The 16,055-nt window shown below is 41.7% G+C and overlaps 3 protein-coding genes across 3 annotated transcripts; 1 reads left to right on the forward strand and 2 right to left on the reverse strand.

Moving 5' to 3' along the window:
- Positions 1 to 122: 122 nt before the first annotated feature.
- LOC117857215 (abscisic stress-ripening protein 3) lies at positions 123 to 934 on the reverse strand. Its single transcript, XM_034739740.2, has 2 exons — positions 688 to 934; positions 123 to 569 (listed from the first exon to the last, which is right to left on the reverse strand). The coding sequence occupies exons 1-2, from the start codon at positions 853 to 855 to the stop codon at positions 414 to 416; spliced, it is 324 nt and encodes a 107-aa protein (XP_034595631.1). The 5' UTR covers positions 856 to 934; the 3' UTR covers positions 123 to 413.
- Positions 935 to 2,185: 1,251 nt separating this feature from the next.
- Positions 2,186 to 6,077, reverse strand: LOC117844960 (protein PHLOEM UNLOADING MODULATOR). Its single transcript, XM_034725824.2, has 4 exons — positions 5,488 to 6,077; positions 3,804 to 4,198; positions 3,504 to 3,697; positions 2,186 to 3,041 (listed from the first exon to the last, which is right to left on the reverse strand). Exons 1-4 carry the CDS (start codon positions 6,021 to 6,023, stop codon positions 2,646 to 2,648), a joined length of 1,521 nt encoding a protein of 506 aa, XP_034581715.2. The 5' UTR covers positions 6,024 to 6,077; the 3' UTR covers positions 2,186 to 2,645.
- Positions 6,078 to 8,423: 2,346 nt separating this feature from the next.
- LOC117840249 (uncharacterized) lies at positions 8,424 to 10,012 on the forward strand. Its single transcript, XM_072291388.1, has 6 exons — positions 8,424 to 8,662; positions 8,862 to 8,949; positions 9,027 to 9,137; positions 9,225 to 9,315; positions 9,559 to 9,662; positions 9,965 to 10,012. The coding sequence occupies exons 1-6, from the start codon at positions 8,616 to 8,618 to the stop codon at positions 10,010 to 10,012; spliced, it is 489 nt and encodes a 162-aa protein (XP_072147489.1). The 5' UTR covers positions 8,424 to 8,615.
- Positions 10,013 to 16,055: the final 6,043 nt, after the last annotated feature.

Raw genomic sequence — 16,055 nt, forward strand, 5'->3', positions numbered from 1 at the left:
GGATAGATTCATATACATTTATATCCGGATAGATAGTAAAAGTTATAAATCTAAAAATAAAAAAATAATCTACAATTTAAGACGGAGGGAAGTAGCTAGCGGCAGCTAGCAAATCAACGATGTACCAAATAAGTAAGAACTAGACATGTATTTTAGTAATACATATATTACACATCTGTGCAGAGGAAACAGACACAGTTATTTTAGGAATACGGATCGGTCGAGCCCAAGGCGATCTGGCACGCAGGAAACCAGTGCCAGAACGTCGTCCATGGCTCTGGCGCGTACAAGGAACAAAAAGGACGACGACGAACCAATCTCACAATCGCGAAAAGCAGAACAAGCAATGGCGAAGCAGGCAAGCAGGCGCCTATATGAATTTATTTATAGCTCATCATCATCATCATCATCGGTCAGTTGTCAGCGGCGTGCTTCTTGGCGTCCTTCTTCTGGTGGTGCTCGTGGAACGCGAAGCCGGCAGCGCCCAGCGCCGCCACCGCCGCCGCCTCCTCCTTCACCCGGTGCCCGTGCGCGTTCTCGGGGTCCTTCTTCGCCTTGTGCTTCTCGTGCTGCATCATTTTTTGGAGTCGCGTTCAGCGCCATATACACATAAAACACGCGTGCGTGGTCAGCACACAGTAAGAGCAACGACGAGAATCAATGAATATGCGTGCGTGCTTAGCGTACAATGGCGTAGGCGCCGGCGGCGATGGCGCCGAGCCCGCCGAGCTGCTCCAGGTGCTTGTGGTGCTTCTCCTTCTTCTCGTAGTCCACCTCGCCGGCGCTCGCCTCCTCCTCGCCGTCGTCCTTGCTGTGTCGGTGGAACAGGTGGTGGTGCTTCTTCTCCTCAGCCATGGCCGGTCGTCGAGAAACTAGTGATGACAGCTGTAAGACCTTTCGATGGTGTCTTTGGTTGTGGCGATGGATATGAATCGGGAAACCACCGGTATTTATAGGACGAAACGAACCCTCCGTCTGCTCTTCCAATAACACCACCCCCACTAGCCAGTCAAATACCACCATCTCTCCACTTGCGTTTCTTATATTGACCAAAAACAAATTACGCGTCCTAATGGTGCTGCGCACATCGCATCGATATTTTCAATAGCCAAACGCTGAAAAGTACCTTAAAGCAGGTGGATAAGAGAGGAAAAGAGAGGTCGAAAGTATTTGGTGCTACTTCCTCTATTCCAAATTGTAAGTCATTCTAATTTTTTTAAGAGGTCAAATCATTTTATGTTTGATCAAAATTATAGAAAGAATTACAAAAATTTATGACGCCGAATAGATATATACTATGAAAATATGTTTAATGAACAAACTAATGGTACTTATTTGGTATCACGAATGTTAGTATTTTATTATTGTATAAATTTGATTAAACTTGAGATATTTTGACTTTCTAAAAAAGTTGGAATGACCGGAGGGAGTACTTGCTATGCTTTCTATGGCCGGTTGGAAAAAACGGGAACGCGCTATGAATTGAAGTCTTAATCTGTCCTGTCATTGTGAACCCACGAGGTCATGACTTGGTTATTGTCAGTCCAACGCGCACGGCCGAATGGAGCCAAAGGGAAAGGTACACATCAAATGGCCATTTCGCCAGTTTTCTTCGGAGCTAAGGATGCAAATCACCTTATCTGATTCCGATTTTTTATTTTTATTTTGGGTGTTGTTAACATTTCTACCAGAGAATTGGCAACAAGAGGACCGCCAATTTCAATTCATACTGCATAAGGTTCCGGTGCTCTGAATGTGAACCCTGAACACATCGAGAACTTGGTCTGTATAAAAACTTCCTCAGATCCAGTCCGCGCAAATAATTCTAAGGAACAGAAACTAGACTTTGAAAATGTACAACTGATGCTATATAGATACAGACAGTCTGCAACTCCCTCTACCGCAATTCGAGAGCACTTTTTTTTTAAGCGAAGCGGACAAGTTAACTGCCGGTCTATTTAGATTAGTCTTAGTGCACAGTTTCATAGTATAGTTACCAAAGTTGATAACTTGGTAACTATGTCTGCTGGATTTCATCACATATGATGAAACTCCCTCTCCTCTCTCCTCATAATGACCTTGCCACGTCAGTAAAATTGCTGATATGACATGTTATTTAATAGTTATAAAATTTTTGATGAAACCTCCACTGAGACTAGCCTGGTAGAGAAGGTGTGGCAATTGGAGGGCACTATAATTGCAGACCATTTCTAGGTAGCAGCCACCGATGTGCGCACAAGTTAAATTATGTGAAAGTTATCATATATAGTCAACTGATAGAATGCTTTTGAAAATAAGAGCTGCGTATGCATCATGCATGTACATCTCAGCTTACAATATTTCTCATGAAAAGTTAATCTATACAATTCAGCTGACAATATGTTTTATGTATGTAGCTGCCCCTGTCAAAACAAGTTCTGCTTAGATTATTGCACTAAAATCCTTTACAATTGTTGCCAGCCCCTCGGCTTGGCATGTCTTATGCCCTCCTTCCTTAGTACCCTAAACAACCTTTGAACCGAAAACCAAGTATATAAAAAAAACCCTTTGAACCGAAAACCCATAATTTTTAACTCACTAAGCTGACTAAAATAAGCTCCTCCTAAAAAGAATGGGAATGCCAAAATTGGTGGGACATCAAGAAATCATCCGTCATTGGTTAGTGTGAATGCCAGAAGAACAAACAAGAGGATGAAAACAATCGTAGCTGCAGCGAAGGAGAAGATGATGCGCTGTGAGAAGCCCTTCTTTTCTTGACCAGCCGACTCAACCTCACTTAGCAGGCTCCTTATTTCAATGATGTCTGAATCCTTTGCAGAGTGGAATAGTCTGTTATGAACCTCATCAAGCTTGGCAATCCTTCTAGATCGATTGGTTTCCCTTGCAGACCAGAGGAACCCAGTCATCCTCCACAGGAGCATTCCAACGTAGATTGCTACGATGCAGTCAGCGCTGTAATGATGACGCTCCCGTATCTCCCTCTGAGCGCTGTGGACGACGAGGAACCATATCACAACAGAGCTCCATCCCCCATATGCTTCCTGTGAGGTAGCGTAGAATGATAAGGCACTAAGGTGTTAAAATGATATTTGTTCAAGGTGACATATGAACACATAGATTCAGCAAGACAAATTAAAAAGAGGGAAGCTATTTTTAAGTCTTCATTGCAAAGTTCGCAACTTAGCATTAGTTATACATACCATATATACCAATGTATTGATTTGTTTTTGAGGTAGCAATGAAATGGGTTGATAGACCAGTAATTATCACAGAGTATCTAGGACAGTACAGAACACATTATGATACAATTGCAAGGAAGTAAATACAACTTTATATATAGGATGTACAAGTCTATCTTTTTTTTTCCTGTGCACAACATATCCTAAAATAGGATGATTCTGGCCAGTTAAAATCTATTTCAGTTGCAGCAGGAGTGCAGGAAAGGAAGGTAAACACATGGCACAAACAATCTGGTCAGTTGGGAAGATGAAAACATCGCATACCATCCATGCCATAGCAGTTAGGACAGCAACAAGCATATGTCCACTATACAGAAGATCACTACAACCACCACTTGATTTCTTCAGCAAATGATACCATGAGGGCCCCTCTCCAGTGCTTGGCCTCAAAATGTTTACTAAGAAGCTCATCAGTCCCCACTCAGGTTTATACTCATTAGGGTAGTCTTGAGGAGTAGCTTTAATCAGGAAGGATGAAAAGCAAATGAGCTCATACTGGTCTATCAAAGCAGCTATATACCTATAAACAGCTAACAGTAAGGGTAATAAGCTGAATGTACTGACCATATGGCATGCCCTCTTTCATAACCCTCCAGATCATGTACCGATCAGAAGCATATGGAGCATAATATTTCTGTGCCCAAGGATGTGGATAGTCAGGTATTTGATATCGAGCTTCAGCACACCAAGGTCGCGCAGACGGAAGAATTGTAGCAAGAAATGTTATGGTCCGGAGCAAACGCCCAACTGCCATAGTGAACATATATCTTGAGCCTATTCCAAGTCCAGGACCTTTGATGCAGTCAAACAATGCCGAAAACCCCAACATGATAAACAACATCAAGTAATGATGAAGAGCGATGATGCGAGCTCTGAGTAGATAAACCACACTTTGAGGAAGCTTCTCATTCAATGCTAGAAGAATCCACTGGCCAGTGTCAGGAAGAGGAGCAGTAGATCTGTTGATAACAGTGGACCTGTCTTAGTGTAGCTTCTTTGATAGTGAAATAGTTTTATTTATTTAATGAGAGTGATAGTGAAGAGTTCTTATGCTTCAGAAGTGCAGAATACTGATTGCACTGAAATGAATCGAACTGAAATATCTACAAAGTGTAGGTTGGGGAGGAAAAATAAAGCTACTAATAGCCAAAGGTTTTTAAAAAAGAACATGTGTCTTAGAATATGTTGCAGACTTGCAGGCTTAAGATATCATGCTAACTAAAGAAATCATTCAATTTTCAACCAGAATAACACTCTATGCAGGGTCACTAGATGATGACACCACAATTTCTTTAGTTCTTGTCTGCAATTGGAATGGGATAAGTTGATGTTCAACCAGAAAGCCTGACCATGGACAGATGGTTTCATATACGCAAAAAGGCTGATGCAGCGATGCCTAATTTCAGAAACTATTGCTGCATTAAGCTGCATACTAAACTGTAGCCAAAGTGAAGACAAGTAGGCAACTGCTAAAGACAAGCTAGAAACAGGAAGTACAGCCTGATCCCGTCACCACTCGACCATTAAGTGAAATAGTTTGGTAACAGCAATAATTTTTCCAATTCTGAAATGCCAGAGAGTAGAAGGAACTAGGAAGGAGCTGGCCACATCAGGTGTTGATGTGAAAAAAAAATCAGAGCTTATCCATGTATAGGGCAGTGAATTTCACTGTCATGACAATCAACGCCCAAAATGCCAAATTTCCACATTGCTATTTACTAAGCCATACTTCTACTAAATTTTGATTATAAATAACCATAATTCAATATACCTAGTGCGCACTGCAAATTGCAGTCAAACACCAAACTGCGTTTGGTTCCTTTGCTTATTTTTAGCATGTGTCACATCGAATATTTAGATACTAATTAGAGTATTAAACGTAGATTATTTACAAAACTCATTACACACATGGAGGCTAAATGACGAGATGACTCTATTAAGCCTAATTAATCCATCATTAGCAAATATTTACTGTAGCAACACATTGTCAAATCATGGACTAATTAGGTTTAATAGATTCGTCTCGCCGTTTAGCCTCCACTTATGTTATGTAATGAGTTTTGTAAATAGTCTACGTTTAATACTCCTAATTAGTATGTGTGACGGGTGCTAAAAATAGTAAGAGTAACCCAACCAAACCTCTAAATGCCACCGTGGATGTACTAATCACACGTTTGTGTAGGAGAATCCAAAAACGTTTCAACATTTGGTCGGTTTCGCAATGCCTCAATCACGAGGAGGAGCTAACCTATGCCATTGGAGGCCGAGCACGGTGTTGATGAAGCGGACGGAGATGGCCTCGCAGAGTAATGCCGCGAGCATGAACACCAAGGCGGCGAGGAACCGCGGCGCGGCGCGGAGCTCAGCGTCCCACCGGCGGTAGAAAGGCGCGCGCGCGGCGGTGGCGAGCGCCAGGGCCGCCCAGAGCGCCGGGCGCAGCCGCCCATGCCACGACGGGGATAGGTGCCGCAGATAGTCCACGCCCACGTAAGCCGCGGCCGCCAGCCCCAGCCCGCCGCCCGCCGCGACGGGTCGCCAGCGACCTCCTGCCCCCCGCCGCGGCAGCGGCGGCACGGGCCTCTTCGCCTTCCCCTTTGGCTTCGGCATGGCCGGGAATTGGGGGGGACAGCCTCTCTTGGGCTTGCCATGCTCATCGGAAAATTCAGAATTGTTTGCTGTAAATAGCGATTGTACAAATATAGCTGTGACTAATATCTCAACAGCATCTCCGTTGTCCACTGTAAGATGCCATTCAGAGATCCAAACATTCTTAAGCAAATACATATTTACATCTTCCTAGCATATGCCACGGTTCCTACATTGCGTACAACAATAATTCTTCGCTCTTCTGAGTTTCATCAAAATCTAATTTCAGAAAAGAAAAATAAAAAACTCATCAGAAAGTTTGTGGTACTTTAAAATCAATAGAGGTTAAGATATCCACTTTGTTCTTAGTCAGAATTTCATCAAAATCTCATTTCAGAAAAAAAAAATAATCTCATCAGAAAGTTTGTGGTACCTGAAACTCAATTGAGGCTAAGGCATCCACTTTGATCTTTTGATCTTGGTCAGAAGTTTTATCAGAAGTTCTTAGCTCACGGAATGCTGAAGCAAATGAATCAGAGTCCAGGTGTCAGCAAATGCTGTAATGAACAATGATGACCATTGAATTTTCCCTTCCATAAACAGTGTGATACGTGTCAGGATTCTATTGGTTGAAAAATTGACAAAAACAGCAAAATCCCTCTAGTATGCACTATGTAGTCTCCTCCCAACCTTAAAACAGAAACCCCAGGCTTATCTCGAAGCCCAAAACTTCCAGCCCGGCCCACACCCTCAGAAAAACCCATCCATGCACGTACTCGCCGCGGTGCCCCTTCCCCCTGGGCCCTGGCCAACCCATCACCGGACACCAAAACCTCGCCGCCGTCCAAAAACCCTAGGCAATCAATCAAGCATTACTAGCAGGAGAATACCCAGCCCCCAGCGTCAGCGCCGTCGTCGAAGATGAGCGACGATGTGGTGTGGCACTGCATCCGCCACGGCCACTGCAGCTTCATGGCCAAGTACGACGGCGGCCGTCGTATCTTCTCGTGTTTATAATTTTGCTTTTTCCCCTTCTTCTTTTCTGATGATGGAGCGGCTGCGGCGTTTCTCGCAGGATCGAGACGGGCATCTTCTGCAGGAATCCCTACAACGTGACGGGCATCTGCAACCGGAGCTCCTGCCCCCTCGCCAACAGCCGCTACGCCACCATCCAAGATCACGATGGTGAGTGATCGATCGCCTTTCCATGGTTCGATGTCGCCTCCTATCGGTATGAAGTTATCTGAATTGTTTGTGTGTTTGGTGATTCATAAAGTGATGGTAAGCCTTAGTTAATGGCCGTGTGTTATGGACCTCATAACCTATGGTCATTTGTTATTAGTGCATAGTATGTGTTGTTTGGGGATATATACTACTTTATTTTCCTATCACGTCTGACAGTGTCACGATGTCACGAGTGAAATTTAGTTCTTAGATGTGATGATTATTTAACCAAAGTTAATTATAGTGCCCAATTGTAGCTTGTGCAACAATTGACTGAGCATAATACCAAGGAACATAGTCTTTACCGTCTAGCTTCGGCGTGTAGTCCCCAAAGCAACTGCTCCCCAATTTGGACATAATCTAATCAGCTACGGCCAACAGATTGTTAATGAACCAAGTTAGAATTCTATAACACCAAAGTTAACTAAGACGTTTTGGTTGCAGCCGACGCACCAAATGATCGGCAACTAATGGACCAGGTTACTCCAATAGATTGATGCTTGAGTGTATCATTAGAAGTGTAGAACCAATGTTTTCAAATCGCAAAATTGAATCTAGTCTCTTGGGCAACAAATAGTTGTTATAGTGCTAGTTGATCAAATCGACTAGCTGGCTCAGGTCAGCCTATCGCCTACTGTAAATCTAATTCAAGATATTAACATCTTGTAGAGCATGTTCTGGTATATATATTTCATTAATTAAAAATTAGTTGATTATTAGTTGACTAGCCAATATAATTGAATCGGTGCATCTGATCAGTGTGCAGGGAATGATTTTTTGATTAATCGAGCGACTTGACAATGATAATTCTTATACTGTTTGTGTTATTTACGAAAAAAAAGTTGTATAACCTACAATATAAATGAACAATCACTGTTGACAAAAAATTAATAGTTACCGAGCAGTTCTAACGATCTATCTTTATCATGTAAGAATTGGTTAGTTCGGTTCTGAGGATTATCTGATTGTTGTGGCTGTGCTATATATATCCTATTGATGATGTAGAAGGTGATATTGAGGCTCATTTATCGGTCATTTTAGGACTAAGGAGAATGGAAGAGTATTGTATCATCCTAACAGCCCTTTAAGTTGTGTTTCTTTATGGGTCAAATTAGCCCACAAGGACGAGTTAGTAATAGAAACATTGGAGTTGAGGCATCTTTTTGTCCAAGGGTGTCCTGTTAACTTGCCTATCAGTTCTAGTTAAGCTCTTGATCTTTTCAATTGTAAGCTATGCATAGTTATCATCTGAATATTTTTGTGATATTGTTATATATTCTGTTTTCCCTTTACGGGCTATGCAGGAATTTTTTACTTGTACATGAAAACTGCGGAAAGAGCTCATGTGCCAAATAAATTGTGGGAGAGGGTTAAATTGCCAAGGAACTATGAGAAAGCAATAGAAGTTATCAACAAGCATCTTGTGTGTATCTCTTTATGTTGTACTTTGTATTGAAAACTTCCAAGTGTAAATTTTCTCAAGCCCTGATAGCATGCCTTTATTCCTTCCTTTAGGAATTTTGGCCACAGTTACTTGTGCATAAAATCAAGCAGCGCCTGACAAAAATGACTCAGTATCGAATAAGAATGAGAAAACTTCAACTGAAAGTGAGGTGGGTACTTCTGCTACTGATTTCCATACTATGATAGTTTCTATCATCATCATCATCATCATTATTATTTTGCTTCTGAATGTGATAAGAAAAAGGGCTATGAATGATACAGCAGTACATTGTTGTAGAAAAAACTTATTGATTACTTTATTCTCTGGCACATGGAAATACTGCTAATCATATTTTCCCACTCTTTTAGGGAGAAGTTAATGACCGTACCCAGGAAGAAAACTCAGATTGGTAACATGAAAGCGAGCAAAGCTGAACTGGCTGCAAAAATAGATAATGTCATTTTCCTGACATTCTTTATCAGGTCCCGATTATCCATTGACACGTTCTAACACATGAACCTCCTAGCTTGCAGTGTATTCAAAGTGAATTACTGGAACGTCGGAAGAAAGGCATATATTACCCCTTCGACAACATTGTTGAACATGATGGAAAAAATGTTGTTTTTGTGCCAGAAGATGAAGAAGTAAGCATTCATAGTCACAAGCTCATTTTTTTGTTTTCTCGCTGTTCACATGCATTCCAATATACTTGAGTTCACTTGTCAATGCAGGAATATGAGATGGAGTACATTGAGCCTGATGAGATCCAAATGGAAATGGAGGACATCGAAAACTTTGAAGGCCTTCATAATGGTGAAGATGGTATAATAAGCTCCCATCTTTCTATTGATTTATCATGTAACCATTGTGGGAGTTGTGCCTTGCAAAGATTCTTCTCCTATGTTCTTGGTCCAGTAGTTTCCATGAAGAAACCGCATGTCACTCGAATTCTTGATTCTAAACCTTGCCTAGGCCTGCTTAAATATGTTACCAGATGTGAGGTTTACTTGGCACAAGAAGGGAAAAATGCCACTTTTAATATGATTTAAATGTTTTTGAAAATAGTTGCAGGTTATACAGATGCTGATGATGATCTTTTAGATGAGCAAGCAGCAAAGAAACAAAAGAGATCAAAGATAGGGAAGAGGTCTAGGAAGGTTACGAGTGAGGTAAAAACGTATAAATTCAGTCTGAATATTCTGACTCTATGCCAGGTCATTTTCAGTTTCCACAATAATTACCTTCCACTTCTCGAAGACCAAAATGCAAAACAAAATCCCATAGCTATTTCGTCACACCTCCATGGTACCACACACAAATAAAAAGTTCTGTGAATGATTTCATCGCTGAAACTTGTGCAGACGCATGCATTGGGGTTCACAGGACTAAACTGCTGTAGAAAATTTGAAGCTGGTTTTGTGTTTTCCATAATTTCTGGTTTGTTGACTCATTCTTTTCCTGTATGGAACAGCTGGAACAAGATGAAGACACGGATGGAAGACGAAGGATGCTTGTGTGAATTTAGCAACCACGACAACCTCTCGATTGTCTGCTTGGTGCTGATCGGTCGTAGTTTAGATCATTTGATTATCTTAGCCTGACTGATGAAAATCGACATGGAACTTTTATATTGCTGAGACTTTGGAGAATCAACACGATCTGTTGATTGGAACACTATCTGACCCAATTACACAAACCAGGGTCGTGCCTTCTTGATAAATATGCACTCTGCCGAAGTGACCTTGTAGTAGTAATGTGGTAGATTTATCATGAGCAGGCCAGGTAGAAAATTGTGAATCTGGCGAATGTTGTGCCCGCGTGCACGTAGCCGAGCGGGGGTAGGCGAGATAGCTTTCTTGCGGAACACGGGAGAAGCTGATGCCCTGAGCTGATCAAAATCAACTGCACGTCAAACAATTCACGTGACGGCAGCTTAATCGAAAGTGAAACTCAGTTGTGTCATGTGGAAATTGTTCTTGGTGTGTGTCCGCTGTGGTGCTCGTTTTTATCAATAATGCAACCTTAAGATCAGGGTATTTATAATTATCTCGTGGGCTGCAGCCTACAGCCCATTTGTTAGTTACATATTCATCCCCACCCCTTTGCATGGAAGTGTCTTTAGTTTGAAAATTTTCTAGAAACATATTCCTCCTCTAAAGTAAATGGCGAGTAATATGGACCATCACTTTAAACGTAACGGTGTCGTACAGGGTAACAACAACAACAACAACAACCGCCTTGTTAAAGCCTAGTGAAGGACCGAGGGTAGGGATATATAGCCTTGGATGATTACTAATATCTGGTCTGCATGTCCACATGAGAGGCAGGAAGAGAGACGCCAATGCAAGCTGTAGCTGCTATCTATAGAACATGATAAGCTGTGGATCCCAGCATAGTTGGTGTAGGATACAATACTGCTTTCTTTGTTTGCTTGGTGGTCGGTTGTTTTATAGCCTTATAGGAATTAATGAGAGGAATCAGGGATCTCTGGATCATGTTGCTCGTGTTCCTCACAGCAACACAGTAGTTCGGGGCTGTGCACGACGAGCAATAAGCAGTGCATTGCAACCAGGGTTCTCCTCGTGTTGCGGGATCACCCACCCGTACTCTGGATGCATCCACCGAGGACTGCATATGACGGCGAAGACTTTACCAATGCCACCATGTCGGCAGCCCATAGTAATACAAATCGTGCATGTGTTTGGCTTAGATGTTATTGGAGATGTTGAGGCAGAAGTATATTCTCAACATGATTTGGCTGTGTTCTCTCAAACCCTTAGTGCAATTTCTTATTTGACATTACAAGATAACTCAATTTCTTCCTTGGTCCTGAAAATTTTTCCCTCCCTAATATAATCAAGTTCTAACTTTCATTCTTTTTTGACATTCTTTATTTGACATTCCCGTCACTTTTATCAGTTCACTCAGGCGAAATGATATCCAAATCACCTCAAAAAATGATGAATCTTTTTGCAGTGATAAAACAAATGAAGATGAACCTTTTTTCATAAAAAAACTCACGTGTACCTTTATAGTTTTGAAACTAAAAATTCATGAGATTAGGCTACTTTTAAAACTTGTCTGAATTTTTATGGTAATAAAACACTTTAAAAAATTATAGTAAAATAACTAATATTCCTCATACTAGATTCATTAATGTATAAAATTATTGCCTAGCGTAAGTTACATAGAGAACTATGAAGCATGGAAATTTTAGAAGAACCTCATAATTCTCCATTTAGCTTATGATGAGAAATAATTTTATAAATTACTACATCTAATCTTCTAGTGTATATCGGCCACATTCTTTTTACCCCTCTAGCTATACGTCAACATTTTATTTTCTTTTACTTGATTGTGCTTAAAACCTTCATGCTTAATTTTTTTTAACCTGTGGTAACTGGTAATCTGTACAGCAAAGAAGCATCTATCGATCACTTCAACAGGATCTTTCAAAAGCATAACAACATCAGCCAACTTATCAGGATAAGAAACAACTGACTAAATTGGAAAGTCTTTCAAAATTTCTCATGGCATGCCACCGAATTTTTATCCCCAGTTGATACTGAGTGGGTGAGTGGCTAATCCTGTGACTGTCACACGTTAGAATCGCTCGTGTATTGGCGTAGCAGATCATCATGGTGTAGATGATGCTTCCGTAATTTACCGCCCTCTCTACAGAAATGGATGTTCATTAATTTGGAAAAAGCAAGCTTACTTTTTTAAGAAAAAATTAGCTAGACTATTAATATGGACAAAACCATTGATGGTATTGTAGGGAGAAACAACCACCACCGTTCTCTTAGTTAATAAAGCCTTGGATAGGTGAGAGAAATGGTCGGATAGACGTGGCCATGTAAGCTGTAGCTGCTGTATATCTAGAGTGTGACAAGCTGTTGATGCATCATACATGGTGGTGTAGAGAAAACATTGTTCTTCTATTTCTATAGGCTTGGGAGGAATCAGGAATCTGTGCATCCCAATCCTCTGTTTTCAGGCCACGGCTCCGAGCAACGTCTCTGTGCACGGCCAGCCACCAGCAGCGCATCGCGACTAGGTTGTCGCGCTCTTGTAATGTCGGGTGAGGTAATCACCCTTATTCTGGGTGCACCCACCAAAGCCCAAAGGCTGCACCTGACGCTAGGTATCGCACCATTGCCATCACGAGTATGGCCATTGGCTGCCAATAAAAATATCATGTGTTATGCTTACTGCTACCGTGACTTGGTTCCGCTCTATCAGATTCTATTGGACTTGTTAGCTACGTACTACCATTGTTCAGGTCTTGTGCGAGCCATGGGTGCATGCATGATGCTAAACTTCATCCTCTGTCGTCACTCTCTCTCGATCGTGTAGTGATAACTAGCAAAGAAAGACAAGCCAGGATTTTGCAAATATGGAATTAAAGTCACTCGTGCGAAAATAAAAATAAAAAACGTTTGATGTGCTACTGGATTTGTTGATCACCACCGGCAAGTGGGTCGTGTTTCTTTTTTTAACTTCTGTGCTTAATTTCAAGTTTGACTGCAAGAGCACATCCTGTGATTGTTACATGTTAAGATCACGCTTACTGGTTCCTGACCGTAGGGTGCTCATTTCATCGACAAGAGATTTATAAAAAAAAATAACGAGCAAGAGTATTGATACGGACAACACCCAGTTGATGGCATTATCAAGAGAAGCAACAACTACTGCACCTCTCCTCTTAAAGTCAAGTGGAGGACAAAGGGTGCCATAAATATGATGAAGGGAAGGATGAGATCATGAGACACCATAGAAGCTGTAGCTACTATCTGGAGCATGACAAACTGAGGATGCTTCATACATGTGGGTTGACTTTATTCTATAGGCTTGGGAGGAATAAGGAATCTGTGCATCACCGCTCTCGCTTTCCAGACCATATCATTGTACATCGTAGCTATGCACAACGAGCGATCAGCAATCCATCGCAACTAGGTTGTCCCTACCTTTTTGGAAAAGGTGGAAATCAACCGCATTCCGAGTGCATCCACCAGAGATTGCACATGATGCTACTGATCGCACGATACAAGGTGAGATAGTGGTGTAGGTAATCTCGTCAGGTTTATCTAGTGCTTGAAAGAATTTTGTTTTCATATGGTATCCTAATTAACTTCTAATAATGCAAGTGGTTGGATGTTTTTTTTCTGGAGCAAAAGGAGGGGGCTGGCCCCTACTAGTTAATATATTTTAAAATAAAAGAAGGGTTATAAAGAACTACTAAAGATATAGAAAATAAAATGGAAACTTCTGACACCAGCCAATATTGTGTATTCTCTTCATTCTAAAAAGAATGCAACTCTAGTTTTGTCATAAGTCAAATTATCTTAAGTTTGACCAAATTTATAGAGAACAGTATCAACATTCATATATAGCACCAAATAGACATACTGTAAAAATATATTCCATGCTTGTCGGTACTTATTTTGTGTCATAAATATTGATAATCTTCTCTATAAACTTGATCAAACTTTAAAAAGTTTGACTTTGGATAAAAACTAGAATTGTATTGTCTTTTGGACAAAGGGAGTATGCATTATTCTATAAGAGGAAAGTAACTCTTGTTTGCCCTATGCATAAGGAGAGGAACTCATGCTTAAATTTGAAATCTTGCTATAGTTAAGGTGAGAATTTTACTATTGAAGATATAATCATTCCTCGTTATCCAAATGCTTATAACAATTAAATTATATCGGCTCCAAATGCTCCAGGCAATGAGTACAATTATATTTGCTTGCCTGTCACCTCCAATCACCCGTGCCGGCCCACACCCCTGCTCATCCGTGGCTCGACCCCACCACTGAACTCACTAACTCACCCTCACGGAGTCGCGCTCGGTGAAATCTATCTCCCAGCCAACCTCTGCCAGATCTTGGCCTTGGCCATTCCCTCAAGGACGGATTCTACATCCGTGGTGCTAGCATTACAGAGATGAAGGGCATGCATATCACAGAGAACAAATGGGATGGATCAGTTAGGGTTCTGCATGACAAGTGATAAGCAAAGCAATGCAACTAGGATTCTCCCAACCACCCAAAGCATCCACCAGCCGTCAGCCTTGCTGGCCATTGCTGTCGCCGAGCAATGGCGGTGGTGGTGGTGGTGACCATCTCCTTCTCTCCCCCTCCTCCTCCTGCTATCTCGTATCTCTCCCTCTTCTCATCCCTGGTTTCGGTTCATGTCCGTGTTGGGTGAGGTGGGGCTTGCGTTCAGCACGGGTGCCTAATGGCACTGGCGTGTGGTGAGATGCAGGGGCAAGTAGGTGCCTAGATCTAGAAGTGGTTGTGGCCCCATGCGCAGTAGTGTGATGAAGACCATGTCGATTGATTGGAGACACATCTGGTGGCAGGTGGCGAGTTTGTGCAGGCTGCAATCTTACCTCCACAAAGGAAAACATCATCAGTGTAATGGAGAAAGTGGCTGAAAGAGACCCAGGCTCAAGGAAGGAGTTGAAAGAGAATCATATCCTAAGAGCTTACTCAACAGAGACATAGGTTCATGGCGGTGAAGGGAAAACAACTCCTCATGTCTCTGATTTGGTTTGCCTCAATTGTTCATTTCTAGCAATTATTCCTTCTTCCGCTTCGATCTATTTTGGTGTATGTGGTTGTGTTGTGTGAAGGAACTACTTGAACCTCCTTGGAATCATCTACAAAGCATATATCCAAGTTTAGTTTGTGCTAGAACTCTTAGAGGGGCTTGAACACTGATTTCATGTGTCACTGCCGGCCTGACAGGTTTTGGAAACACGCCTGACTGGTTTTGCTCTGTTAGCAGTGTTTTAGTTACTGTTTGGGTTAATCTCCCTAAAACCGGCCTGCCTGTTTTGGAAACCGGCTTGACCAGTTTAGTTCTGACAATTGGCAATTGATTGCAGGATTTGTCTATTCACCCTTCACCTCTAGGCGACATCTTATATACTGAGTGTGAGATTTTGTGTTGCTTAGAGCATACTAAGTCTCATTCTTCTACCATTTCTTTCTTCTCTCTCTTTTATATAGGCTGCCTGTATCGGCTTGTTAGAGAGGCCAGAACTTTATTTTTAATAAAACTTCTTTCATCTAAAAAAGCATATGGAGTTATCTTGGTGCTTCCATCGAGGGCTCTTGTGATCGCGAAGACTTTATGATTGCCACCACGGCCGCAGCCTACACTTGTACAGACTGTGCATGTGCTCAGCACGCTTAGATGACATTGGAGACATCTAGCCAAAAGCATATATCTCAGATGGTGTTTTGTGTTCTACGCAATAACCCACATCGTAGATTCTCCTTTGGATGCCTGGTGTAAGGAAGCCTCTGCTAGATGTAGTGTTTTGTTGCGCCGATGTTCTCTTAGTTAGTCTACTCGGGTGTCTTCTAGACAATGAGTTCCAACCCTGTGTGTTGGTTTGTTGTTCTGGTCTATATAATATGATCATAGGTAAAACATTAAATCTGGCTGAGATGGTTTAAAATTGTATTTTCATTGCTTTTCCAAGTAATGAAATTCAGGATCGTCCTGTTATGGGGAAAAAAAATCCTTACTGCCATAGAAGCTTTGGT

Source organism: Setaria viridis, chromosome 1, assembly GCF_005286985.2.
Source record: "Setaria viridis chromosome 1, Setaria_viridis_v4.0, whole genome shotgun sequence".
NCBI classification, from domain to species: Eukaryota; Viridiplantae; Streptophyta; class Magnoliopsida; order Poales; family Poaceae; genus Setaria; species Setaria viridis.

What these genes read in the sequence shown, in the direction of transcription:
- LOC117840249 (XM_072291388.1), top strand. Translation starts at nt 8,616, where the DNA reads ATGACTCAGTATCGAATAAGAATGAGAAAACTTCAACTGAAAGTGAG. An exon ending in TGGCTGCAAAAATAGATAAT is followed by an intron (nt 8,950 to 9,026) that starts GTCATTTTCCTG and finishes CCTAGCTTGCAG; the next exon opens with TGTATTCAAAGTGAATTACT. An exon ending in CCTTCATAATGGTGAAGATG is followed by an intron (nt 9,316 to 9,558) that starts GTATAATAAGCT and finishes TTTTGAAAATAG; the next exon opens with TTGCAGGTTATACAGATGCT.
- LOC117857215 (XM_034739740.2), bottom strand. Translation starts at nt 855, where the DNA reads ATGGCTGAGGAGAAGAAGCACCACCACCTGTTCCACCGACACAGCAAG. An exon ending in CCGCCGGCGCCTACGCCATT is followed by an intron (nt 570 to 687) that starts GTACGCTAAGCA and finishes AAAATGATGCAG; the next exon opens with CACGAGAAGCACAAGGCGAA.
- LOC117844960 (XM_034725824.2), bottom strand. Translation starts at nt 6,023, where the DNA reads ATGTATTTGCTTAAGAATGTTTGGATCTCTGAATGGCATCTTACAGTG. An exon ending in GAAAGAGGGCATGCCATATG is followed by an intron (nt 3,698 to 3,803) that starts GTCAGTACATTC and finishes TCCTGATTAAAG; the next exon opens with CTACTCCTCAAGACTACCCT. An exon ending in TAACTGCTATGGCATGGATG is followed by an intron (nt 3,042 to 3,503) that starts GTATGCGATGTT and finishes GCTACCTCACAG; the next exon opens with GAAGCATATGGGGGATGGAG.